General features: G+C 50.5%; 9 protein-coding genes across 9 annotated transcripts; 6 read left to right on the top strand and 3 right to left on the bottom strand.

Annotated features, from left to right (window-relative positions):
* Positions 1-617: 617 nt before the first annotated feature.
* On the top strand, positions 618-1950 carry M437DRAFT_63671 (uncharacterized protein; the record flags this gene model as incomplete). The annotated part of the gene is made up of 4 exons (XM_041024289.1): positions 618-771; positions 825-979; positions 1015-1150; positions 1205-1950. The coding sequence occupies 4 exons, from the start codon at positions 618-620 to the stop codon at positions 1948-1950; spliced, it is 1191 nt and encodes a 396-aa protein (XP_040882034.1).
* A 1983-nt stretch (positions 1951-3933) lies between these two features.
* Positions 3934-6933, bottom strand: M437DRAFT_72967 (Cse1-domain-containing protein; the record flags this gene model as incomplete). The annotated part of the gene is made up of 3 exons (XM_041025948.1): positions 3934-6273; positions 6328-6809; positions 6864-6933. 3 exons carry the CDS (start codon positions 6931-6933, stop codon positions 3934-3936), a joined length of 2892 nt encoding a protein of 963 aa, XP_040882035.1.
* A 348-nt stretch (positions 6934-7281) lies between these two features.
* Positions 7282-9701, top strand: M437DRAFT_42893 (NADH-quinone oxidoreductase; the record flags this gene model as incomplete). The annotated part of the gene is made up of 4 exons (XM_041020647.1): positions 7282-7399; positions 7458-7481; positions 7541-7923; positions 7983-9701. 4 exons carry the CDS (start codon positions 7282-7284, stop codon positions 9699-9701), a joined length of 2244 nt encoding a protein of 747 aa, XP_040882036.1.
* Positions 9702-11406: 1705 nt separating this feature from the next.
* On the top strand, positions 11407-13215 carry M437DRAFT_42191 (uncharacterized protein; the record flags this gene model as incomplete). The annotated part of the gene is made up of 3 exons (XM_041020522.1): positions 11407-12023; positions 12076-12810; positions 12864-13215. The coding sequence occupies 3 exons, from the start codon at positions 11407-11409 to the stop codon at positions 13213-13215; spliced, it is 1704 nt and encodes a 567-aa protein (XP_040882037.1).
* A 1080-nt stretch (positions 13216-14295) lies between these two features.
* On the top strand, positions 14296-14705 carry M437DRAFT_42414 (uncharacterized protein; the record flags this gene model as incomplete). Its single annotated transcript, XM_041020570.1, has 2 exons — positions 14296-14334; positions 14403-14705. Coding segments are annotated over 2 exons (342 nt in total), but the record flags the coding sequence as incomplete, so codon positions are not given.
* A 1525-nt stretch (positions 14706-16230) lies between these two features.
* Positions 16231-17334, top strand: M437DRAFT_72971 (uncharacterized protein; the record flags this gene model as incomplete). Its single annotated transcript, XM_041025949.1, has 1 exon — positions 16231-17334. One exon carries the CDS (start codon positions 16231-16233, stop codon positions 17332-17334), a length of 1104 nt encoding a protein of 367 aa, XP_040882039.1.
* Positions 17335-18803: 1469 nt separating this feature from the next.
* M437DRAFT_13083 (uncharacterized protein) lies at positions 18804-19691 on the top strand (the record flags this gene model as incomplete). Its single annotated transcript, XM_041018695.1, has 1 exon — positions 18804-19691. A coding segment is annotated over one exon (888 nt), but the record flags the coding sequence as incomplete, so codon positions are not given.
* A 1502-nt stretch (positions 19692-21193) lies between these two features.
* Positions 21194-22912, bottom strand: M437DRAFT_63678 (uncharacterized protein; the record flags this gene model as incomplete). The annotated part of the gene is made up of 2 exons (XM_041024290.1): positions 21194-22625; positions 22689-22912. The coding sequence occupies 2 exons, from the start codon at positions 22910-22912 to the stop codon at positions 21194-21196; spliced, it is 1656 nt and encodes a 551-aa protein (XP_040882041.1).
* Positions 22913-24251: 1339 nt separating this feature from the next.
* M437DRAFT_81998 (uncharacterized protein) lies at positions 24252-24992 on the bottom strand (the record flags this gene model as incomplete). Its single annotated transcript, XM_041027664.1, has 1 exon — positions 24252-24992. One exon carries the CDS (start codon positions 24990-24992, stop codon positions 24252-24254), a length of 741 nt encoding a protein of 246 aa, XP_040882042.1.
* Positions 24993-26158: the final 1166 nt, after the last annotated feature.

Genomic DNA, 26158 nt, shown 5'->3' on the forward strand with positions numbered 1-26158 from the left:
GGAGCAAATCAAATCGGAGACAAAACTCTGGGGTCCTTCTTAGAACGGGGATGGTAAGCAAACTGCGACCATTCGCAATCGGAGCATCGTTTGAACTAGGTTGCAAACTGGAAACCATCACCTAGAAATGACTGGATGTGGGGTTCAGAAACAGCTATACTAAGTTAAGTTTCAGAGAAAAGAATGACTGAAAATCTGGGGGCAATCTCCCATGCGATAAGAATCACCATGTGTTACAGTACTGTTACTCGAGGACAATACCAAGCTTGGAAACGCGAGATCAAATTGCCGGAGATGGGCGGAAGGAGAGAGACCTACAGGCATCACTTGAACGTCCGACGTTGTAGCTGTGTGCTCCTCCGTGATTTGTCGGTTCTGAATTCCAAAGCGTCGCCGTTAACGCCTTCTATTGGATGTCTCGGAAGACGATACAATACGACTTGCAAATCGTTGCTCATGCCGTTCAAAACGGCGAAAAGATAATGGTGCAGAGCTTCATGACCTTGCAAACTTGAAATTCTCAGATCAGTCATATACGCTCACAATAATCGTACATCCAGAAAAAATCCACAGGAGGTCTAGACAATTTCCTGTCGCTAAAAAACCTACATCTCGGCATGGTGTTCCGACCATCTCTACAAATACTCACACTAGCCGCAAGCATTCTGTCATGTACTGCGACCTTTGCCGCCCTTTGCTATGTCGTCTTCACACGAAGACGGTTGCAGGAGTCGTTGAGACACGCGCTTGTGATCAACCTCTTGACTGCAGGTCAGCCAAAGACGTGCGCTATACATTCTCTAACGCTGACTTTGGAAGTACAGAGTTCATCAACAGTACCAATAACAGTGTTTCGGGAGTTGTCTCCGTTATGCACGCTGGTGACTTGGAAGCTGGTTCCTCTTGCACAGCTAATGGGTTTCTGGGGCAATTTTCCGTTCAAGTCAGTCTCTTGAAATCATCTGGCGAGTTGGCCGTAGTGAGTAACAAATACTGATGTTTTGTAATTCTCAGGCTGTTGACTTTGGGGTCCTCTCGATCGCGATATCTACACTAGCCCTAGTATACTCGCCAACACATGACTGCAAGCAGAGCCTCTTGTTCAGGTGCATTGCTTGTGGCTTAGTTTGGTTGATAGGTCTAACGACAAGTAAGTGTTTGTTGCGATCTATATTCAGTACACCGCTAATGTGTCGATTTGTAGGTTGCATCATCTTGGGCCTGCAAGCATTTGGACCCGTCAGTGGAAACTGGTGCTGGATCAAGGAAGACAGGCTCGCGCTCCGCTACGGGCTGGCACACGGTTGGCGATTCGGCGTCATTCTGGGAATCATTGCGATCTACATCTGCATTGCAAGGAAATTGTGCCGTCAGTATAGCTGGCTCCGACGACATACATACAGAGGTGATTTTGAGATCACCACAGGCTCGACCGATGCTGGGCAGACGACTCCAGTGAAGCGCGAGTTTGTCACCCCCAAGCATCACCTGAAGTACGGGCCTCTCGGGTGCGCAGGGAAGAATATTGGCATGGACGAGATCGTCAGTGTGTCTGACGGATCACGAAGGGAAAATTCACTCCCAGTCCCGACAGTGCATGTGGAATTCGACGGCCAGTGTATTGCCACCACCCACGACCACAAACAAACACAAAGTCTGCTTGAAGCCAAGAGCGTTCAGACATTTGATACAGAAGCCAGTCCTCAACCCTTCCAACCCGCATTTTTTGAGGATCCCCGCATCCAGGTCGTGGTACAGATGACTGCGTATCCCATCCTCTATGTCTTGCTCTGGATACCAGGAATCGTCAACCGTGGTATAGAGGCTTCGGGGAGAACATCAATAACCCTCCAATATTTACAAGCTAGCACACAGCTCATTGGTCTTGCAGATTCTATAATCTTTGCAATCCAGCAAAGAAACCGAAAAAGAATATACCGGAAGACCTAGCTAATAGACAGCCGGGTAATAGACAGCCGGGTTCATTTTTTTTTTTTTTTACTAAAAGACCATTTTCGGCTCAACTCTACTGGCCAGCTTATCAATCTGTCCCTCCCAAGGTTCTGCGACATGCAACCACGCGCTCGAATGGACGAAAGCAACGAGTTCTCAGACCCCGAACGATATGACAAAGAAATAGTAGATCTGACTCAGTGGGATGCCACACAACTATTCTCGCAGACGCTGGAGCAGGCAGGGAACAATTGGCGAAGACTCTTGATCGGGGACGGAAACACCTGAGCCCATTTATCTACCAGCGGATCCTTTGAAAATCTGAGAGCATTTGAATCTTAGGATTCAGCGAAGAGGACTGGCCCAAGTACGACACCCCCCTACTCATTCACTACCGGTCTCTCAAATACATCGAATCTCCAAAAACACTTCAGCAGATTTGCACACCGATTGGAGAAAGAAACAGCGAGTCGTCCTTCATCATGCCGACAAATATCCTCCCTCCCGGACCATGCTCGATGCTATCGGAAACACACCCTCCGTAGATGATATAGGCGGGGTGGTCGACGACCCGGTCTGTGGTTGGCCAGTGGTATTCGCAAGGGCTGCAGGAACTTGCTGAGCTTGTGACGATGATGTTGACGATGGTGGTATGGTTGATTGTGCGATTTGAGGTTGAGATGCCCTGGACCGAGGTGCCCCTGGACGTGTGTGTCTCGCTGGTGGAGACTTGGTCAGCCTTCTCAAGGGTATCATTGCGAAACAGAGTCAACAAAGACTCTTGAAGAAATGTGAAATCGGTGGTTGACGAGAAAGGTTGTAAGACATCGCAAGTACTTTAACACGAGGCCAAGAGGAGGTCAAGAAGACAATGGCTGTGTGAACGACAGTGAGAATCAAGCTCTTAGCCGGCATCATCTCCCGCAGTCGTCAGAGGCTTGATTGACTGAACATGTGATTGGTATATCGCTGACCAAGTACATCTCACAAGCATCATTGAGTCATCTCCGCAATCTCTGGCGACTCTAACCACAGGTTGACCAGAGAGTCGTTTGTAAACCTAACGAGAGAAAGGCCGAAAGATGGAGTAGCAGATCGTTATGTTCCTGACGCTAGCACCCAAACACCAGGGTCGTCATTGTGAGGGATCGTCAATCATTCAATACGCACGCTGTCTGGTACGGCCCGCGCGGGGTTTGTGGAGGATCGTTAAGCTTCTGAGCTCAATCTGTTTTTGTGCCATCCTGCTACTACTGCTTGTCTGATTACGGCATGGTAGCGCTTGCAGAGACGTAATCATACCGATTTCCTTACTCTTCGCTGCATGGCTCATGTCGCTCATCTTGCATCTCGCGAAAAATCGGTTGAAGCAAGACCTCTTTTTGTGAGATGGTGTTGTGTCGGTTATCCAGATGACTGTAGCCGAGTGTTACCCAGATTTACACTCATCTCTCAGGTCGATTTGCTATCATCCTATCCTGTCTGCAATCGAGAAATATGCGATCCTCATCTCATGCTCTTCTTGCTCAACCTTGTCGCTGCCACGCCAAAACCTCAAGCGAGTTTACAATCGAGAACGATATCATTGTGCAGAAAGGAAAATAGAGATAAAATACGAAAATGGGGTGTCTATGGAGCTAAATGCATAAACGAAGGGGTGCTTGGGTGAGGGGAAATGCTTCTGAACTTTTTCCTTCTTTCAAAGACCAAGCGTCCAGCAAGATGGAGCAAAACTCGATTACTGCAAGGACGCCAAATGCCTCAACTACCCGATTTTGTAAGTCTTGGTCTTGCAGCATGGGTTATGTCGTATTCTACTGCTGTCCTCCGCCTGAATGAGCGAGGCGTAGAAACCTCGCAGGCTGGAGAGTCAGACCCTGAGTCCCAGTGAAGTTCAGGCACCGGACCGAAAGCTTCAAGTGCATTGCGCTTCTTGGATGGCAAACGTGGTGGTTCGTAGTCCGGTATTCGTGGAAGTTCCTATCCTTGCATGACACTGCTCAGGGCTGCTTGAGCATCGGGACCAAGCTTCTCGCTCACAGCGGCTGCGATACGACCACCAGTCTTGGTGTCGGCTTCGCGCAGATACAATCCCACCCACTTCTTGACATCCTGGACTTCAGGGAAGGGATCTCTAGGCACAGGCTTGCAGGTGTTGAGTGCAGTGAATCCAACTCCGAAGCCGACGTCTTCGACATCACGATCTTCGATGATCAGGTCATCAGCAGTCTGGGGAAGAGGAGGGTTGATGAGGAGCTTGAGAAGTGCCTCGCAAGTAAAGCCCCAACCCTTCTTGCCATAACGATCCACGAAGGCCTGGCTGTTAGCGAGAGTGTGGGTGAGCGAAACGACGGCAGTCTTGCGATCGAACGGTCGTGACAGCTTTTGTGTGTCAGGAAGGATGATCTGAAGATACATGGGAGTGAAGACATTCTGCTGAACTTGGTCGGTGACGTTGATGAAAAGATCAGGACCAAGACCCTTGTCGTCCCGTGCTGAGAAGAAGTGGTAGAAGCGAACGAAGCGGATGGTGAAGTTTTCCGTCTTTGAGTTAGAAAGACGGGTCATGAGCAGCTGTACAATCGTGGTAAGGTAGTTGTTCAGTGCAGCGACTGGGATACTGCCACAGATTGCCTCGAGCAGATCAAATCCGAGAGACTCGTTTGCCTTGGAGGAGATGAGCTTCTGGAAGATGACCAGAATAGGCTCGAGCTGGTTGTTTGCAACGATCTGCTCAACAGCACGAGGAATCATGGATGAGAGGAGGCGGACAAGAGCGGGCACGTTGCCGCGAGAGTTGTACATATCCAATGTGAGAATGGGACCAAGCAAGCTCTGGTAGTAATCAGGCAGAGAACCTGAAGGGTTTGCTTCGAGGAGCGCAGCAAAGACTTGGAAGACGTAAGGCTGGAATTCTTGGACGTCGTTGGCCAGGATTTCAGCGAAGGGGTTGTAAAGTGCTTCCTCGAGCTTAGCGGCCTGTGTGGGTGCAGCGAAGCGAACAACAGCACCGATACTCTCGAAGTGGTAGTAGTAGAAGCGAGGGTTGCTAGGGTTGTGACGGATGACCTTGACGATGTTGATGAGGTTGGTGAGAACCATGTCGAGGATAGGCAAAACACCCTCGCGAATAACAATCAGAACGCGCATCACACACTTGATCAAGAACTCATTCTCCTGAATCTTCTCGGCCTTGGAGTCCTTGGTCATAAGTAGGAAGAGATGTTGCAAGAGATCCTTGCTGAGGGACTGAAGAGTTTCTCTGGGAATGATGGGCTGGCGCTTGTCGTCGGTCATGTAGAGGACACGCTCAACGGCGATGGCGGCATAGGAGTGGACGACATAGTTCTCGTTGCCAAGGCACTGAACCAAGAGAGGGAAGGCAGCTTGCCATTGATCCTGAGTGAGTTGGCTGCGGAACAAGTAGAGATACTTGATGGCGTCAACCTTGAGGATGGCCTCGGTGTCAGCTGAAGTGAGATCGACAGCAATGTTCCTTTGGAAGAAGTCGATAACATCAACGTTGGGATTTGTTGTCTGCACACCACGAGCAGCGGTAGGCACGCCCTTAGCAGCGATTGAGGTGAAGAGGTAGACGGCAGTGTCCTTGGACTTCCAGTTGTCGCTCTTGCTCTTTTCGTAGTCGGCCAGGTAGTGTGCAATGTACTGCGAAACGACATCTGTGACGAGCTTTTCGAACTGCTCAACCAGTTGACGGAGGAAGTCGGTGGCTGCTCTTCTGCGGGTATCGCTGTCGGATCCTTCCAAGTCGCGGCGGATAAATTCAATGGGCTCGTCTTCGAACATCTCGACATCCGACTCGCGCAGAGACAGGTTGGGAAGAATAACCTTCTCGACGACCTGGCCAAGGATTTCCTGATTGTTGAAGCTCTGAGCGTATTGGTTGATCTTGGTGACCGAAGTCAAGAACTGCAGAGCCTTGCTGACCAGAATGTCGTACTTTGTCTCGGGACCAATGGCAGTGAGCAGGGTCCAAGAGCTCTCGACAAACTGGCCAAGGTATGGTCCAAAGGCATCTTCGTATTTCTGAACGTAGAGGATCAAAGCTTCGAAGATAGCAGCCTTGTTGTACTCGAGGAGACCGGCCTCTGACTCGTCGTCGGTGTGCAGGATAGGGTTGTCGTAGCTCAGGTACTTCAGAAGCAGAGCGCTGATGGAAGCGAGGTTGTCTTCAAAGACTGGAGGCAGATCCTGACACGAAAGGTCGTTGAACAGCTTGATGCTGAGGTTGAGAGTGGTGAAGTGCTGGGCGAGGAGGTCCTTGTTGTTCTGGTTTGCGGCGATTTGCTGATCTGTGCTCTTTTCAAAGTGTCAGTGATGGTGTCAGCGGTTGCTTGACGGATAGGCTCTTACCTGCAAAAGGGCGAGGTAGGGTTCGCAGAATTTTGACAAGACGTGGTTGATCTCAGTAAAGAGCTCGTCTGTGCGGAAAAGAGGGCGCCAGCGGCGGAAGATGGAGTGGGCGACCTGCAAGACGCCGTTGTTGACCTTTGGGTTGTCGGGAGTGAAGCGCGATACGAGGTCGTCGACCAGAGTGTCCCAGCGCTCCCAGAAGTCCGAGTCGGCGATGACGCTGATGGCCTCTCCTAGCTGAGTCTGGATGGTGGCAGGGACGGAGATCATGAGGCCAATAACCTCACGCTTGATTGCGGTGACCTCGTCTTGAGGGAGCTTGTAGTTGCCATCCTCGTCGGTCCAGCTGCGGCGGATGAAGTTCTTGAAGAAGAGGGCAGCGGCCAATCGTGTTGTGTTGGGATATGAGTCTGAGGCGACAATCTGAAGGAGAGCGAGAGAGAACTGAGGCTTGGCCTCTTCCTGGCGAATGGCCTGCTCGGCTGTGATGTCTGGTCAGCACATGACGCTGTTGAGTGTTTTGGTGCGAGACTTGCCTTGCTTGTTCTGGCGAGGATCAAGACTGGCCTGCAGCAGGTTGGCGATCGTTGAGAGATCGGCCGACATGATCAAAATGGTCGTGAAACCGAAAGAAACGAATAAGTGCACAGAGAGTAATGGAAGCAACGAGCAGGCGACAAGAAGTTTTAGGCGTGTAAACAGAACCAACAGCTCCCCGCATTAGGGACGTGCACTCGATCCCTCAAAGGAAGAAAAAGAGAGAAAAAAAAGAAGAAAAAAGCGGCCTGCAGCGGAGACAGCCGCTTACCAACCAGCAGCCAATCAGCGGAGATGGTGTCAGCGGAGCCGAAACTTGACGCCGCTCGAACTGCCAGTGGCTCTCGCTGTCGATACTACTGTACGAGTATTCGCCCTCTCTGCTCGACACCACCACATCCACAGGCCTCACACAACATGATGCGCCAACAGCTCTTGCGCAGTCTGCCGCGCTCGCAGAGGCTGGCTTCCCTCAATGCCGCCCGCGCCTTCTCCTCGTCCGCCCCTCGTCCTGCTGAGGTCGAGCTCACAATCGGTACGCCTACAATCCAAGACCTGCAATCGCATCCGACATGACTGACACGCGCTCCCAGATGGCAAGAAGGTCTCAATAGAGGGTATGCTTCCACTCACCACTACCTCCGTACTATCACCACGTCTGACACGCTCTTCACAGCCGGCTCCGCCCTCATCCAGGCCTGCGAAAAGGCTGGCTCCACCGTCCCCCGCTACTGCTACCACGAGAAGCTCATGATCGCCGGTAACTGTCGTATGTGTCTCGTCGAGGTCGAGCGCGCCCCCAAGCCCGTTGCCTCTTGCGCATGGCCCGTCCAGCCCGGCATGGTCGTCAAGACCGACTCTCCCCTCGTCCACAAGGCCCGTGAGGGTGTCATGGAGTTCCTGCTGGCCAACCACCCTCTCGACTGCCCCATTTGCGACCAAGGTGGCGAGTGTGATCTCCAGGACCAGAGCATGAGATACGGCGCCGACCGTGGTCGTTTCCACGAGCTTGGTGGCAAGCGTGCCGTTGAGGACAAGAACATCGGTCCTCTTGTCAAGGTGTGTTCTGATGCACATCTTCACGCTCTGCCTGCCATTGGCTGACTAGCTTCTTCCAGACTTCCATGAACCGCTGCATTCACTGCACTCGTTGCATTCGTTTCGCCAACGACGTCGCTGGTGCCCCCGAACTTGGTTCCACTGGCCGTGGCAACGACATGCAGATCGGTACCTACCTCGAGACTGCCCTTGACACTGAAATGTCCGGAAACGTTATCGACCTCTGCCCCGTCGGTGCCCTCACTTCCAAGCCCTACGCCTTCCGCGCTCGTCCCTGGGAGCTCAAGCACACCGAGACTGTTGATGTCATGGATGGTCTTGGTTCTAACATCCGCGTGGACAGCAGAGGTCTCCAGGTCATGCGTGTTCTCCCCCGTCTCAACGACGATGTCAACGAGGAGTGGATTGACGACAGATCCCGTTTCTCATGCGATGGTCTCAGCACACAGCGTCTTACCACTCCCCTCATCCGTGAGGGTTCCACCTTCAAGCCCGCCACTTGGGAGAATGTTCTGGTCGAGGTTTCTGAGAAGTTCAAGCAGCTCCAGCCCAAGGGTGACGAGTTCAAGGTCATTGCCGGTCACACTATGGACACTGAGTCGCTCGTCGCCGCAAAGGACCTTGCCAACCGTCTCGGATCTGAGAACTTGGCCCTCGACCAGCCTCAGGGTGACTCTCCTCTGGCCCACGGTATTGATGTTCGCGCCAACTTCACTTTCAACTCCAAGATCGTTGGTGTTGAGGAAGCTGATGCCATCCTTCTTGTTGGAACTAACCCCCGCCACGAGGCTGCTGTCCTGAACGCCCGTATCCGTAAGCAATGGATCCGCTCTGACCTCGAGGTCGGTCTTGTTGGTGAGGACTTCGAGTCTACCTTCGAGTACGAGAACCTCGGTACCGATGCCAACGCCCTCAAGTCTGCTCTTTCTGGACCTTTCGCCGACAAGCTGAAGAACGCTGAGCGCCCCATGATCATTGTTGGTAGCGCCGTTGCTGAGCACCCTGACGCCAAGGCCATCTTCGAGACTGTCGGTAAGTTCATCGACGAGAACAAGGCCAACTTCGCCACCAAGGAATGGAACGGATACAACGTTCTCCAGCGTGCTGCTGCCCGTACTGGTGCCTACGAGATTGGTTGGGGTGTCAGCAACCCTGAGACTGCCCAAGTCACCCCCAAGATTGTCTGGCTTCTTGGTGCCGATGAGATCGAGGCCGCCGACATTCCCAAGGACGCTTTTGTTATCTACCAGGGCTCTCACGGTGACAAGGGTGCTCAACTCGCCGATGTCATCCTGCCCGGTGCCACCTACACCGAGAAGAGCGGAACCTACGTCAACACTGAAGGCCGTACACAGATGGCTCGTGCCGCCACTGGTGTCTACGGTGCCGCTCGTGAGGACTGGAAGATTCTCCGTGCCGTCTCCGAGGCCCTTAACGTTACTCTTCCCTACGACGACATTGAGATGCTCCGCGACCGCATGAACGAGATCTCGCCTGCCCTCTCCGCATACGATGTCGCTGAGCCCACTTCGCAAGAGGTTGCTGCTCTTTCCAAGGTCCAGCTTGTTGAGGCCAACCACGGTGCCAAGATCACCGGCACCGCCCTCAAGAAGCCCATTGCCGACTTCTTCTTCACCAACGCCATCTCAAGATCTTCGCCCACCATGGCCCGCTGCTCAGCATCAAAGGCTCAAGGCAACGCAAAGACCAACTTCATGGCTCCCGGTGAGCCCAACCCTCAAGTACACTACGGACCCAACGCTGTCGCCAGCGCATAAGCACCTACCAGATTTTGTTGTAGATATTAATCACGCAAGACGGAGCTCTTACGAAAACACAATGCCGAGTCCAGAGTGGTAGAGGATGAAGATTTGGAAGAGGGATATACCCGAGAATCTGAGGTTATACCTGGAGTGGCTGGAGCCTGAAAAGCAGGAACGTCACTAGAAGATTATTTCTGTGTAAAGGAAAGACGAAGGGGGGTTTTACTTTTACAAACACGGCCCCCAAAGATGGGCGAACATGGGCGTTCTCACTGTATTCGACATGCTTCTATTATTTCCATTTGTTTCCTTTTTCTTGTTTAGCATAGTCGTGGTCATGGAAATGTTGTACATATCAAAACTTCTATTCGTTCATTGTCTTGGGCTGGAAACTTGTGAGGCAGGAGTTCAAGTCGGCTTTCTAGAGGTTGACTTGGCGACTTGTCAGATGGCATCAAGCAGATGACCGAGGACGCTTCCTTCGAATGTTCTACAGCGATACTTGTTAGTCAAGCAAACTGTCAAGTTTCATGCCAACAAAGCGGTCAGTTGCACTATCTTGAGCATGTGACCTGTTTCTATCTTTCGGGTTTCCCCTTCCAAGACTTGGGACAAGAAGACGGGGCATAGAGAGATGGCCTAGCGCACGGGCGTAAAAGGTCATGGTTTCTGCTTCAGGTTTGCGGAGGCCCCGGGTATGGAGCTAGTCTCGGGTCATGGACATTGATGGCTTGTGACTTTTGACTTTGCTCCTCCAATTGAGTTGTTGTCCGAGTAGTAGTATAGAAACAATGGAACAACAGGCATTTCGTACCTTTTATCTTGTGGGAGAAAAGACGGTATTGATGCATAGAAAATGGCCGTCCTCGGGTAATCAGGGAGGAGCGATCGACAGTCGTTCAGGTTCAAGGGGACGCGACAAGCCACGACGCATGCAAAGGAAGATTGACAAGAGCAAAAGGAGCTTTCTCTCTCTTTCTCCCGGATCTTCAATCATACGTCGTCCCTTCTCTTACCGCCATTCCCAGCCTCAATTTTTCCCTCTCGCTTCCGGTATTTCCACGTAGCTCACCGTGACCTGCGTGCTGCAAGTTTTCTGTTGATCTGGGCGACGTCATTGGCTCCTTATCAGTGAGAAGCCCGATCTGCCGTGAGCCTGTTGGTGCGAGGTGTCGATACTCGTATCAGACGCAGCAGCCAAAGCTATCGAGCAGGTGTTGTGATTAGTCGCACGTGTGCTCTCAATTCGTCCTAGCACTTTTTGAAACTCTTTCTTCATTCTTCTTCCTGCCTCGACTGTCAGGCAGGGAGAGATTGAACATCCGCCGCCAAGATTCCCGAACGCAGGCCTCCCAACATTCCATTGCACACTCTTTCATCGTCTTCACGGCACTTGCGCAACACCAGCGGCGCCTCATCGTTTGACGAGAAGCGATACTCTGACGGTAGCCGTCACCGGCGCTCGTCCGACTCTGCCCACAGCGACTTCAGTCTTTGGAGCGACACGGGTGATCTGGTTGACCAGTTTGACAACGACGACGACCCCCTACGCGCTGCTCTCAACCCCCAGCACCAGAGCCCCAGTAGTCGTCGTAAGAACACAAAGCACGTTCGCTACCAGAGCGGAACCAAAGAGGGTGCCATCAACAAGAACGACATCCCTATCCCTAATCCCCCACCGCGCCAAATCTCCCAAGCCGAACGCATCCTCGCCTTCATCATGGCTCCCAATGATGGTCCCTCGCGCATGCATGGCCTCCATGGCAAGAAGCTGATCTACTTCACCTCGGTCTTTGTCTCGTTAGGTGTCTTCCTATTCGGTTATGACCAGGGTGTCATGAGTGGTATCATCACCGGCATGTACTTCAAGGGCTACTTCAATCAGCCTACAAGAGCAGAGATTGGTACCATGGTTGCCATCCTCGAGGTTGGAGCTTTCATATCCTCTCTGGGTGTGGGCCGCATCGGTGACATACTCGGTCGTCGCCGCACCATTCTCTACGGAGCTGTCGTCTTTGTCATTGGCGGTGCTTTCCAGACTTTTGCTACCGGCATGCCTATGATGATGCTTGGTCGTATTATTGCTGGTTTCGGTGTTGGTGCCTTGTCGACAATCGTGCCTGTCTACCAATCTGAGATTTCACCGCCTCATAACCGCGGAAAGCTTGCTTGCATCGAGTTCTCAGGCAACATTGTTGGCTATGCCTCTAGTGTCTGGGTCGACTACTTTTCCTCATTCATTCACAATGACTGGAGTTGGAGACTCCCCTTGTTCATGCAGTGTGTCATGGGCGTCTTGCTCATTCTTGGTTCATTCTTGATCTGCGAATCTCCTAGGTATGTCTTGCTCTGCGTGCTATCTATAGTCGGTGCTGACAATCACTCACAGATGGCTGCTTGACAACGACCACGACGAGGAAGGCATTGTCGTCATTGCTAACCTCTACGGCAAGGGTGACATCCACAACCAAAAGGCGCGTGACGAATACCGCGAAATCAAGATGAACGTGCTGCTGCAGCGTCAAGAGGGCGAGCGCAGTTACAAGGATATGTTCAAGCGCTACTACAAGCGTGTCTTCATTGCCATGTCTGCACAAGCTCTTGCCCAACTCAACGGCATCAACGTCATCTCGTACTATGCTCCTCTGGTCTTTGAGCAAGCGGGATGGGTTGGCCGCGATGCTATCCTCATGACTGGTATCAACGGTCTTACCTACCTGCTCTCCACAGTACCCCCATGGTACCTTGTCGATCGCCTCGGCCGTCGTTTCATTCTGATGTGGGGTGCTGTTGCCATGATCATCTCGCTCTCAGCCATCTCGTACTTCATCTACATCGACATTCACCTGACTCCACGTATGGTCGTCATCTTCGTCGTGCTCTACAACGCAGCATTCGGAGCTTCATGGGGTCCCATTCCCTGGCTCTACCCACCTGAGATTCTTCCTTTGAGCATCCGTGCCAAGGGAGCATCTCTGTCTACTGCGTCGAACTGGGCCTTCAACTGGCTCGTCGGAGAACTCACCCCAATCCTCCAGGACCTCATCCAATGGCGACTATACTTGATGCATGCATTCTTCTGTGCTGTCTCGCTCGTTGTGGTGTATTTCACGTATCCGGAAACGTATTTCGAATCCTTTCCATTGCATTTTAAACACAAACTAACAGTTTCTATAGTGCCAATGTTCGCCTGGAAGATATGAACAGCATTTTTGGAGACGCATCCACCGTGGCTCCTTCGCCTCAGACCCTGGCCGAGGCCGAATCACTCTTCAGCAGAAGTCCCCCAGCTTCCATACATCTCGACCGCGACGGAAATGCACCTCAAGACGCCAACATCCCCGATCTCGACATAGATCCACCTGCTGTTGACGTGCAGAACGGCAAGCCCATGCTCAGTAAAGACGCGGACTCAGAGGGTCTTGGAGGATGGATCTCTAACCTTGTTAAGAAGGGCAAGGGAGATGGAGCTTCCTCACATGCTGGAGGAAGTGGAAGATATAGACGTATTGGTCAGGACGATGATTAGAAGGGAGGAAGATGAAGCATTTTCTGTGGAGTTGTATGGATATCTATACGTTTGTGTACAGATGTAGTTACGATGTGATGTGATGGACTAGTATGGGAAATAGAAAATAAGGTGTAGATTTGCGTACCTTGTTGATTGCACGAATTATCAAGGGTTTGGTGTTGGCCTCGCACATTGATGTCTGTCTGTGAGGGTTCTGGGTCAAGCTTCAGGACGACAACTTCTAATTTTTCTCCCAACTTACGACATTGTCCACGCAAAGCTACTATGCATCGTAAGCTACTTGTAAGCTTCGGGAGTCACACCATTCCAATCGCCACATACCATCACATGCCTGTATGACTCTAGAGTGGTTGAGAAACAATTCCTGCCGATTTCCGAGCAGGGTGTTACCATCAACAATCATTCTCCGGAAATAGTTCTTAGAGCATCTGGACCCTGGAGTCTTGACAAGGAAGGTTCAGCGAGGCTGGAGCTGTGCCATTTTCCGGCTTGCCGCGCCCGTCGGCAAGCCCGTCGTCCGTAGCGCCTCATCTCACCTCTTTTGCGACCTCGAGAGTGCTGACTATGATTGCTGAGATGAGCTGAGAAAGGATAGGGCTGAAGCCTAAGAGCTCTGATTCTCTCGAGGACACTTGACGTTTTCTCTTCTTGTGACATTGTCTTTTTGAGACTTCTCTTCTTGCTTTTATTTTTCTTCTACAAGTACGCTTCGTCCAAGCTACGTTTTCAGCCAGTCGTCGTCACCGAATCCCATCTTTCCCCACGTTTGCTTTGCCCGCCCTTGGTGCCTTTATAGCCGTTTCTATCCGGATACAGACGGGAAGACGATTGTGGGCGATTGGCATCATTCTATTGTCTCTTGAGGAAGAGCCGCGTCTTCGTCATCTATTGCTTTCCCTATAGCGGATCCTTTCGCTTTCTAGGCTTCTTGAAATATACCTTTCTACCTTTCCTCAGACGCGGGGGATAGCACTACTTTTGCCACATACGAGTACTGCATCATCTTTCTGGATTCGAAAATCTCTCGAGGATAAGCTGAGAGACACCGAGAATACGATAGAGCAAAGCGCAGCATACACAATGTCACAACCACAACCCTTACCTTCCGCTCTCCTCGTAAGCATCCCCCCGTCCGTCCGACATTCTCGCGTTGCTCTCGAAAACTAACGCGACCTGCGTAACAGACACTCCTCCTGCCCTTCTCCATCGCCCTTTCTCTCTACCTCAGCATCTCCTACCTCATCCTCCCCTTCTGGCGCTCACAATCTCAAAACCTACCCATCGACACCGTCTCAGATCTGGCGCGACGAGCAAAAAACAATGTCAAACAAGGAGTTTGGAACTTGACAAAGAGGTTTAGGAAACAGGAGGAGTGGGACGAGGATGCAGGAGAGGAAGATGAAGAGTCAGGGATGTTGAATTATGAAGAGGATAGGGGACGGTTGTGGAGGGGGAGTGTGGCGCCGACAAGGGAGGACGAGGATTGAAGAGATGCGGGCGTGCTGGTTCGCGCTGCAAGTTCATCTGATGGGTTGGCGTTGAGATGCTAGTGAAGGAATACATTGCTTGACCCGGAAGGGTCGCGCGAGGAGGGGAGAGCTTATGAGCTCGCTCTTGAGGTGTCGGGTCGCTTTCTTGCGACAATTGCCTGAGACACTGTGAAAGCTCAAGCCGTGTCAGGCACAGCTGCCTGAAGATGGTGTGCGAAACTGCACAGCCAGCCACGGGTTCACGCACGTTCAGAGTACAGCATCCAGCAATACTGGGAGTGAGGACAGGAAAGGCCGACTGACGTACCATACGTTTTTCAGCTCAGCCATGATCGATTGAGATGGCTGCTATAGAGCTTCACGAGAGCTCTTGAATTTTGTAATAAGCATCTAGATATAGAATCTATTCTCTTCTTCCATGCAGAGGTGCCTCTATACTCAGCCTCTTTCCGAATTCCGTCTATCTGAAGGCATGCCCAAGGGCCTAGTTAACATGAACCAAAGACTCTATGACGAACTTCGCCAAGGGATCGATTATTGTTGCAGATGATCATGCGAGGCTGGGCAAGATAGGCAACACGAAAAAGGGTCTGGGACCTGATCATCGCAAGTGATGACTTGTGCGTGTATGCTGATCAAAAGGTCGAGAAGTCTATTTCAGACACGGTGCAGCCGAACGCCGGTTCTTGTCTTTCAACCATCTGCCTTGTTGTGTTGCACAAAAACAGGAAAAGATCAGAAACAGCCGGCATTTTCCAATTGGCAAGAGAGCAAAATGTTTATCTAGACTTTTGCTGGTTTTTGCCACATGCATGCAAGAAACGTCGCTTTTGACATGTGCTTGTCGTGTGCTGTGATTATTGCTGTCTGCCCCAAAAAGCTTTCCGCTTTCTTCCAGAAGGATTGCTTGACTTGGTCACTTGATGACGTTTGACTTTCTGCAGCAAGCATACCACTTCTTTCCTGCTCTGGAGTTTCGTTCCCGGTTATCATGAGATATGTTGCTGCCTGGAATGGCGAGATGGATGCAGAGCAGTGCAGAGTCGCTCTTTCCCGAAGACCCCTAGAAATCACTTGGGGTGCAGGTTTGCTTTTTCGCCTCTGGAATCTGCATTTTGGGGACGAAGATCCGAAGCTCGGACGCGTCTTTGGGGATTCGCTCTCGGTCCAGAAAAACATGATCGACCGTTGAACGTTTGTTTCCGCATCGCCCTTTTTCGCCCACCCGGAGGTCGTGTTTTTCATGGGGTAAGTTAGCTGGTCATGGCAGTGAGGCGTGGACGTACGGCTATTCCGGGCGTAAGAGATGAGCAAGGGTCCATTGATGTGCTGGGGTTTAAGATGAGGGATTGACCTTGGTGTTCTTATTGACTCTCTTTCCCTTGCTTGCTGCTTGTTTTGCAACGACTCCTACATCCATCTCCATACACGCACATACAAACACGACCATTCTTATCACTCGCTTCCAACAGCTCCTACACTTCCGTACTCTCACACGACCATTGTTATTACCTACAACAACATGATCAGCACTATCCCCGAAGGTCACAATGACCACGACTACAAGCCTGCCTGCAATGGCAAGAGACGCCGCATCTCAAAGGTGTCGATGAGTCTGGGCAACGCGGCTGCCGAAGACCTACGAAGCGAAATTTCACAGAGCATCCGCAAGGAACTGTCACGTCGAAGAAGCAGTGTCATTGCTCCCGAGCCACAACTCAAGTCGCGACCTACCGAAACCGCCAACATCCTTCCAGCCGAAAAGGGAGAATCAGCCGCGTCCAAGACATTGAACAACTTTGATCTCTTTGAACACATCTTGATGCAGCTCCCGTGGTCCGGCGATGAGGTCGAGACGCAACGACAGAGCATTCGCGCTATCATGACTATCTCGCGGACGTGTCGCAGTTTCAAGGGCATGATTGATGCTTCTGCCCGATTGCAGAAGCGTCTGTTCCTGGCACGCGACTCAGAGCAAAAGAGACCCTGTTACTGTGGTCACCAAGAGGAGGATCGCGTCTGTGGCGCAGAAACGAATCCTTTCATTGCACCCACTCTCAAGAAACACATCCTGCACAACTCCTTTTCCTGCGACCAACGACGACAAAAGCAGGCTGCTGCAAGACAAGCACGAGCCGACCAACAGTCGCTCTGCCGCCACCTCTCCAACACAAATCAGTCACACGACGACTACTTCAGCCACCCCGTCGTCTTTCGCGACCTCCAAGACCGCCAGAAGAAGCACATGCTCGTTTTCAAGATCTCCGAAAACGACCCTTTCTATCTCCTCGGCGAGCGCTCTTCTCCAGACGCCAGCTGGCGCAAAATGTACTTCTCCAACCCAGCACCTACGCGTATCGAGCTTTACTACTGGAGCTACCTCATTCGCTGTGAGTCACAAGACGGCAAACCTTTGACTGCGGGTTTCGTTTGGGATACAATCCACGAGACGCTGGAAGTTGCGAGACAGCGCAAAGCGCCCGGATATCAGTATGAGGGCGATGAGCCGTTGCTTGTGCTTCTGGGCTCGTGGGAGAAAGAGGGGGATCATAGACATGTTTACGACTGGTTGAACCAGAGGCACGAGGCTTGCAGCAGCCCGGCTTGTCGGTATGCAAAGGCTTGAGGTGTTTGCTGCAGCCAGGTCGTCTGCCCGTTGATTCAAGGGAACTTATACGAAAGTCACGCTTTCAGGTACCAAAGGGTTTTTGTTGTCAAGCGTTCAAGCGTTGTTTACATTTTACCTAATAATCTGCATTGCGGTTATAGATCTACCTTGATAGATGTCTTATGATCTTTCCTGCCAAGTACTTTCACCTCTCAATCCGGCCAACCGCGCGTCTTGGATCGTGACAGGAGTCTAGACTTTCGCCGTGCTGTTCACCGCATCACTTGATCTGGTGTGACTGACCCTGTCACCCGCGAACATACCTCTCTTGCCTGCTTGCGACACGGAATCGTGACCACTCGACACACGATACAGAAGGCATCGATTCTTTCGCGCTATTGGGTCGCGCCATGTACAGAAGCGACTTGGCTACTTTACCTGCAAATCTGTCATTCTCCTTTGTTCATTGCTCTCAAGGGCCTCATTGATCGAAGTCCGGTGGTGTTTCTGCACTACGGCACACGGAACGACGAGACGGCCAGAAAAAAAAGCAATCCATGCAGAATGCAGGCAAAGGCAATTAAATCAATAATGCGACTCATGTTATGTATTCAGCTGGGTACCTCGCAGCTGAAAGAGCAAAAATGAAGCTCGAGAACCAATCGGTGTGTGGAAAAAGACTGATTTTGAGGAACAGACCAATGGTTTGACTCGCTACAAACATGCATTTACACCATATTCCGTCTTTGTAGGGGTTTCCGTGGAGCGGATAGAGCTAGATGCGGCTCTTCCCTCCCTTTCTTCTTGATTCAGTCCGAGATCGATAGATCTAGTTAAAGAGCTGAGAAGATTTAGAGAGAGCACAGAGGCACCCGTGGCTGGATCTCCCCTTCAGCTCAGCCCTTCAGCCAAAAACGGCATCTCCGAACTCTTTTCGGCAACGGCTTTCGCCAAACCTTCAAACGGTCGACCAACTTCAAAACACACCTCTGCTTCTTGGTTCTCTTCCCCTGAGTTGCGGACTGGTCACTACACCCTCTTTCATGCGGGCTCCATGCGTGGTCACTACTATCTTCCGGCGCTATATCATGGGTCATGCTTAAATGCCACAAGCTCTGTTTTGTGGCGCCTGATAGATGTAGGTACCACGCGTATGACCGAGCAGCTGAAAGTCCATGGTCCCAAAATCTGAGACCTTCAGTACGGGACGCCCGTTTCTGCCGGTGGGATCAATACACTCTGTAAGTGCTGGGCGAAATAAAACACACGCTTCATCCCTGGATGTGTTTTTTGGTAGGTCGGAGACTTTTTTTTTTCGCTTTGCTATTCTGCTATCGCTTTGCTTGCCATTTCTTTTGGCATAGCCATTCATTCGTTATCAAGTCTGTCGTTTCTGCTACGGAAAAATGCCTTGCTCGAGGCTTGTTGGTCCTAGTGGCCTTTTGCTTGCTCTCCTTCCTTTGAGCGCTTCTGCTGTCTCTTACAACTATTCTTTGCAGGATACATATGCCGGAAGCAATTTCTACGACGGCTTCAACTTCTTCACAGACCCGGACCCGACTCATGGTTTCGTCCAGTATGTAGACCAGGCAACAGCCGTCAGCAGCGGCATCCTTGGATACGGTACAGGCAACACTGCTAAATGGGGCGTGGATGACACCAATGTGCTCTATGCCAACTCTACTGGTCGCCAATCAGTACGTCTTGAAGGCAAGGTCAACTACAACCATGGTCTCTTTCTCGCCGACATCAAACACATGCCCGGTTCGATTTGCGGCGTCTGGCCTGCCTTCTGGACTCTCGGCGACTCGACCTGGCCTGCTCATGGAGAACTCGATATCATCGAGGGTGTCAACATGGCCTCCACCAATCAAATCGCCGCTCACACTGCTCCCAACTGCACCATGAAATTCCAAAATCAGACCGGCTGGGCTAATGGTTATGACTGCGCCGTCAGCACAGGAGGCGCTGCCGGCTGTGCCACAGGCACCAACGACCAAACCGGCTATGGCGATGGCTTCAATGCCAATGGCGGCGGTGTCTACGCCATGCAATGGACCTCCGAATTCATGAAAGTGTGGTTCTTCCCTCGCAACGCCATTCCCGCATCCATTTCCTCCGGCTCACCTTCTCCTGCTCTCGACTTTGGAACACCCGTCGGCAATTTCGATGGCGGTAGCTGCGATATTGATTCTCACTTTATCAACCACCGTATGGTCTTTGACACTACGTTCTGTGGCGATTGGGCGGGTAGTGTGTATTCGTCCACTAGCTGTCCTTTGGCTAGCACAAGCAATGGTTGTATTGAATATGTGGCGGGTAATCCTAGTGCGTTCAAGGAGGCGTACTGGGAGGTTAACTACATCAAGGTGTTTTCTGAGACTGTTGTTGCGGACCCCACGAGTTCGAGCTCTAGTTCTTCGATGAGTTCGACAAGCACCTCTTCGTCGTCGTCCTCTGTATCTTCGCCAAGTGCGACTAGCTCGTCGTCTTCTTCTACTTTGTCGACCAGTAGCACTCAGTCCTCGGTGGTTTCTACTTCCTCGTCCACGAGCACTCTGTCGACTTCGATACCGTCCTCAAGCAGCAGCGCTCGCTCAACTTCGACATCTTCCTCCAGCAGCAGCACTCTGTCAACTTCGACATCATCCTCCACCAGCATTAAACCTACCACTTCGAGTTCCTCAAGCAGCGTTAAGCCCTCGACTTCAACCTCGACTTCGACCACCAGCAGCAGCATCCGCTCTACTTCCACCTCCTCATCCTCATCCACCAAGATCTCAACCACAAGCACGAGCAGCACGAGCAGCAAGCCAACCACCAGCTCATCAAGCAGCAAACCCACCACCAGCTCCTCATCTACAAAACCAACTTCGACATCTTCAACTCCAAAACCCACAACTTCCTCCTCCACATCCACAAAATCATCCACGAGTTCCAAGCCTACAACCTCGAGCAAATCCTCCAGCACAAGTTCGTCATCGTCTAAGAAAACATCTTCGTCTTCTTCGTCGTCATCGTCGACGCGCAAGTCTAGTACTACCAGTAGTTCGAGTGCGAAAACTGTGGTCACGTTGAGTACGAAGAATGCGGGTGTCAGTGCTAGGAGTACTGCTGTGTTGAAGAGTTCTTCTTCGTCGAGCAGTAGTAAAAAAGTTACTTCATCGAGCAGCACGAAGACAACAAGTTCGACGAGTTCGAGCTCAAGCAAGAAAACTACTTCGACGAGCTCGAGTTCAAGCAAGAAGACTACTTCGACAAGCTCGAGTAAGAAAACAACCTCATCAAGCAGCTCTAAAAAGCCCAGCTCGACCTTGACGACCAGCACACTCAAGCGCAGCAGTACTTCTTCTTCGAGCTCGAAGAAACCTACTACCACCTCTAGCAAGAGGACGTAAGCGAGGGGAGGGTTTTTGCATATACGGCGTTCTTTTTACTGCTTTTTTTTTTCTAGACTATGATTGACGACCTTTAAAACATTTGATTTATGGCATATTATTGGAGTCTTTATCAGACTTGATTCTTTTCTTGTCTATACACTTATATTTAGTATTCTATAGACGAAGTTTTGATACTTGGATAATACGCGCCATCCAAGATCAAGCTTCTTCGCACCCAATTTACCGCCGCTTCCACCAAGAGCAAGAGAAACCTTTACAAAAGATAAATTCCAGTATACAAGATTCTATTGAATCCTTTCTTGTTTTCATGACTTGTTTTTGGTCTGGAAGGAAGGGGTTATCGACATGATGACGATATATTCGCTGTGTCCTTATATTGTCCTTTGATCTGTTCTCTTTCGCCAGGCACAAAGGGTATACAAATTGCCAAAGTATCTAGTGGAAGGTCGTCTAGTATCCTTGGTACTTTGATTCTGTTAGTGAGAGTTACGGCTAGGGTCTTCGTCTCCTCCAGCCCTCAGCCGCGCGGTGCCTTCGTTCCATTCACGAATGGCTTCAAAGCGAGCCGCATCGTCTTCGTCTACATCAACAATGTCGTATATCCATTCCTTGCCGTTCTCGTTGACTAAGAAAGAATTGTTGCCACCAGGTGTAGTGCCTGGTAGTAACATACAGGTGAACACCATGCCCTGTAGCCCGAGATACCTGAGGAGAGCGCGATTGTCTCCGTCAGCTATGCTGGTGCGATTGTCCATAAAAATGCCCCTCAACCATTTGTAAACATGGATCGAATGTTCGGCCTCGCCTTGTTTGACCTTCTCTTCGAGTTCTTTTTCGGTTCCCGAACTGTAATGGCCATATGAGAGCCCTACGTAATCCTCGTACCCGAGTACCTTGCCTTGATACACGTAACCACAAGCCAGTGTATGTCCGACTAGAAACAATCTCTGCAGTTGGCGCAGATGTGGCATCACCTCGCTCTGAAATCGTGGCCACAGCTCATATGACATGGGCAATGCCAGTTCTTCAAGTCGTTCGTAGCGAGTCAAACAATCAAAGATGGGACCTTGCGGTCCGTTGAAAAGGAAAATGTCACCAATCAATATGCTTTTCCAATGCGTTCCGGCTTGCTCGAGTGGTGCGGAGAACAGCTGCCCGGCTGACCATGAGGGGATTTCCCCGGGAAATTCGTCGTACCAGTAGTCATCCCAGTATTGATTATCCCTATCCATACGCACACGGGGTTGTGTATCGCAAAAGCGTGGTAGAGAGAGTCTGGTTAGTTGACCATGCGTATTGAGGACATGTATCAATTCAACGATATCAGGACTTAGACGTTCGGCAGTAAGGAACGAAACATTATACGCAGACGCAAATTGCTTGACATCGATTGGTGCGTCGTCCAAAACCTCTTTGACACCTATGTGATCGTTGTCGAGGCGTAGATTGTCGAGGTTTGTCAGATCCACCACTTCTGAGAGGTAATCTATTCCTTCTGATTCGACAGGCAGGAAACCATATCCCAAGCGCAGTGACCTTAGCCGCAATCGTTTCTCGATCTTCCCCTTGACTTTTTCGACCACTTTCGGCAAGAGATCTAAGACTTCTCCATCAGCACCTGCACCCGTGGTTGACAGAGAAAGATCAAGGAGGCCAGGACATGATATCAAGATCTCTGCGACTTCGGATACTCTATCATGACCTCTCTGTTTCATCCCCACAAGCTCCAATTTACGAAGATTGCTGAAAGCAGGGATCTTGTTTTTGAAGCCGAAGCTCGTTCCCTCGCTGTTGACAAGTGATACCGCATGCAGCTTTTTTGCATATTCGTGCAATGAGTTGAGAATTCTCTGGCCAGTGGGTTCAGAGAATAGGTTGTGCAGAGCGGAATCCTCGTGGTGGTTAAAGCTACAAATGACCAATCAGTCAGAACTCAAGTTCAGTCTTGCATTGTGGAGCAAAGTAATATACTAGACAGTTTCAAGTTCTCGCTGGCTCTGCAAGCACTTCTCAAGCGCAGCATCGAAATCCTTAAAGATGGTCTGTGGCATAGGACGGCAAAACACTACTCCGCGTCCAATGTATAGATCTCGGACCATGTTAGGATGTGCCGACAGAGCTTCGAAAAATTGTAGACATGAATCCCATCCACTTGATTGCAGATGCGCGTCCTGATAGAGAAGAGGCATACACATGTTGTACAATTTCCGCGATACACGACATAGCGTTGCCAGTTGAGACCAGGACGTCTGTTCAACAATAAGTGACAAAATTTCGTCTTGTATCATCACCATGGTTGTAGTAGTATGGATGGTCACAAATCGAAGCAAAGTTTGAAAGGAGAGAGAGAGGTGAACCACGATAACAATTTGGTTGTGGAGGTCGAGAGCTGGGGGCGTTCGTATAGCACCGTTGGAGATTCTGAGCGCCACAAACTCCAATTGGATGGTCTGGGCATCTTGAAAAATGCCATATTTCCGCCTTCGTGTCCACAAACAGTCTGTCGAGGAACAATGGAAAGATAAAAAAGACGGAAGACATCTTCTAGAGGGGTATGTAACAATAGACAGAGATCTGAGGCTTGGTACATGGCGGGTCCCAAAATCTGGTTATTCTTGCCCAGCGCAACAACTGTCCTCTTAGAGGGGGAGGGATAAATTGGTGGACACAGTAAAGTACAGTGTGCAAGCAACACCAAACTCTCAGCATTGCATGGCGAGCTCCAACAAGGGTCTTCTTTCTTCTCTTCCTGCCTGTATAAAGCATGCCTCTATGCTATGGAATGCTCTCGTCTCCATGACGAACTGTGGACGTGATGAATTGTGTATTTGCGTGATATAGTTTGAATTTCAGTCAGACCATGTTTATCTGATATGACTTTTTTGTTGCTGAAGCCCTTTCCAGGATCCTAGGAATACTTGCAACTCAGCTTGGGATACACCATCTTGTAACCTCCATCGCCACTCGAACATGAAGAACCTCGACCCGGCTCATCATAGTCCTCACAATGAAATTCTTTACCGTCCGCGCAAGAGATGGTGCCAGCCGTGTATGAACCTTTCCTCTTGCAAGTGCAGCTTTCGTGTTCTCCAGGGTTCACTGCCAGAAGCTCGACCGGGTAGAGAGGTTCGATGGGCTTATTCCCCTAATATGTCTCCATCAAAACCCGGTCTGTGGTAACGCGGACATCCAAACCTCTTCCGCCTTTGCCGTCGTATCCAATTCATGCGTAGTATGTTTCGGAATCGCTTGGATCTTGACCGCCCGTAAAAATGAGGAAATAGCCTCCGTGACTGGACAACATCGGCTTCGCAGGTGCGGCTGCGGGAGACGACTTTACGGGTGTAGTTGTCTGAGCTACTCCATTGTCTGTGACATATTTTGGCTGTGGAACGACGGGCATACGTGCTAAACGTTGCAAGGTTGCTGCCAAATATCGCATCGAATAAAATCGTTGCGTAGACAGAGGCCCAACCACCACTGGCCAAACTAATACCAATCGTGCGAAGAGCGATGGTTGGGATAGCGATGCATCTATCTTCCTCGTCGTCGTCGCTTGTAGCGATACTGGTAGGTGCTGTTGTCGGATCTTGTTCGTGTCGGGCTTGTTGATCGCGGCTCCTGAGGTTGATCTTCATTTCCACTGTCATCATTGCCATCTTCGGAATCATCCTTCAGATTTGGAGGCTCTGGGTCGTCGATCAAGGGCCAGGGCGAACCATTGGAGATGGCAATGAGTAACCAAGCATTGATCCTGGACCAGTATGGATGACCTGTCGGATGAGTGTTATCGGCAGCCAATGCTGGCAGGTAGTCCGTGCCATAGGGACTGATCATCTCAGTTGCACCAATGGTGATCATGTTATACAGCCAGAGATTGCTGCTCAAGTAAGTGGAGACCATACTGCGCTGACAACTCTGCTTGTCAACGCAAGCCTGACTGTATTCGTCGTAGAAACAGGCGTACATCCCAGCGCCAGCGATGTAGGTCTCGTCTGAAGACACGATTCGCAGCGCCCACGGTTGGATACATTTTCCATCACCAGTCTGACAATTCGTGAGGTCTGGATCCGCATTGATTTGACCTAGAGCATTGGTGGATGGATCTGGACCTTCAACTTTGGCATAGTAGTAGGGGGTTTCGATCTGTGAAGACGTCCTTTGCCTTATGCAGTTCGTATTGGTATAGTATGTTATGTTCTCGGAGTCGACACCGTTATCCCTAGCTTGATCGGCAAACATGACCGTATTTCGAGGGTCAGGCGTGGCGCCCATAATTATTTGAGACCAACGTCTCTTTACGAGGCTCTTCTGTTGTTCGGAACATTAGAGAAAGTCAGCTGACGCTCAACGGCATTAAAATAGCAAGGTCAGAAACAGATCAAATTCTTGATGTTACTCTCAATCTTGTCTCTCTCAGGCACAAGCACAGTCAGACAACTGTGTGCACATGGCGGGTTTCCCCGATGAGGTTTTGCTGCTTATAGCAGAAAGCGCGTCTCAGTCTCAACTTGCGACACTATGTCAAGTGTCTCGAAAGTTACAGAATATTTGTACACCTTTGTTATACAATGAGACTCGGGTGCAAAAGATCAACTGGAAATCTTGTTTAAACTTCTTTGAATCTGTGTCTGCACATCCTGGATCGGTTCAAAGTCTCTACCTCGGACGCGACATCTACCTGCAGCATCCAAGGCCAGAGATCATCTTCGAAGATATTCTTGGGGCAATCAAGAAGTGTCTGCAAACCCAGAAAAAATTACAGACTGCGTAGTAAGAGATTGATCCAGCAAGATGAGAGAGTTACTACGTTTACTGATCTGGAACCACTGCACAGTTTGAGCAGCAACGACTTTATGTGGGACTTGTTCTCAAGTCCTGAAGGCCAGACCGTACTATACTTGCTAGCAGACTGCGAAAACCTAGAAGCAGTATCCCTCGTCAACAGTGACGGGAATTTCCAGTTTTGAAAATCGTGTACCTCATTTTCGCAACCTTCGGAAACTCGAGTTGCTTGGAATGGGGCACAGCCACCACGGCAGAGTCCGCGAAGTGGCGGAGATCTTGGTGTCAAGTCCAGACATCCGCGAATTAGGTTTATCGATCGCAGGTTTGGAAACGCAAGATGACAATGAGTTGCTACCGAAGTTGGTTCACCATTTTAGTAGCAAAATCGACAGACCATTGCGGCTACAATCACTACGACTAGGATACGGCTTCTTACCTGTCAGGTCAAACGCAAATTACCTCTCAGATATGTCAGATTTGACACTGCTTAAGAAATTGCGTCTCGACAACGACAATATAGGTATTTCTACTATCCTTCCCGATGCTCCGATTGATGCCAAACAATTCGCATCAGCTTGCAACGTTACCTCTTTGGTCGCCGAACGTTTGAGCCCTGATATCTTGGAATTAGTAATTCTGCTCGAGTCTGCCGG

The sequence above is a fragment of the Aureobasidium melanogenum genome (assembly GCF_000721775.1).
Source record: "Aureobasidium melanogenum CBS 110374 unplaced genomic scaffold scaffold_4, whole genome shotgun sequence".
NCBI classification, from domain to species: Eukaryota; Fungi; Ascomycota; class Dothideomycetes; order Dothideales; family Saccotheciaceae; genus Aureobasidium; species Aureobasidium melanogenum.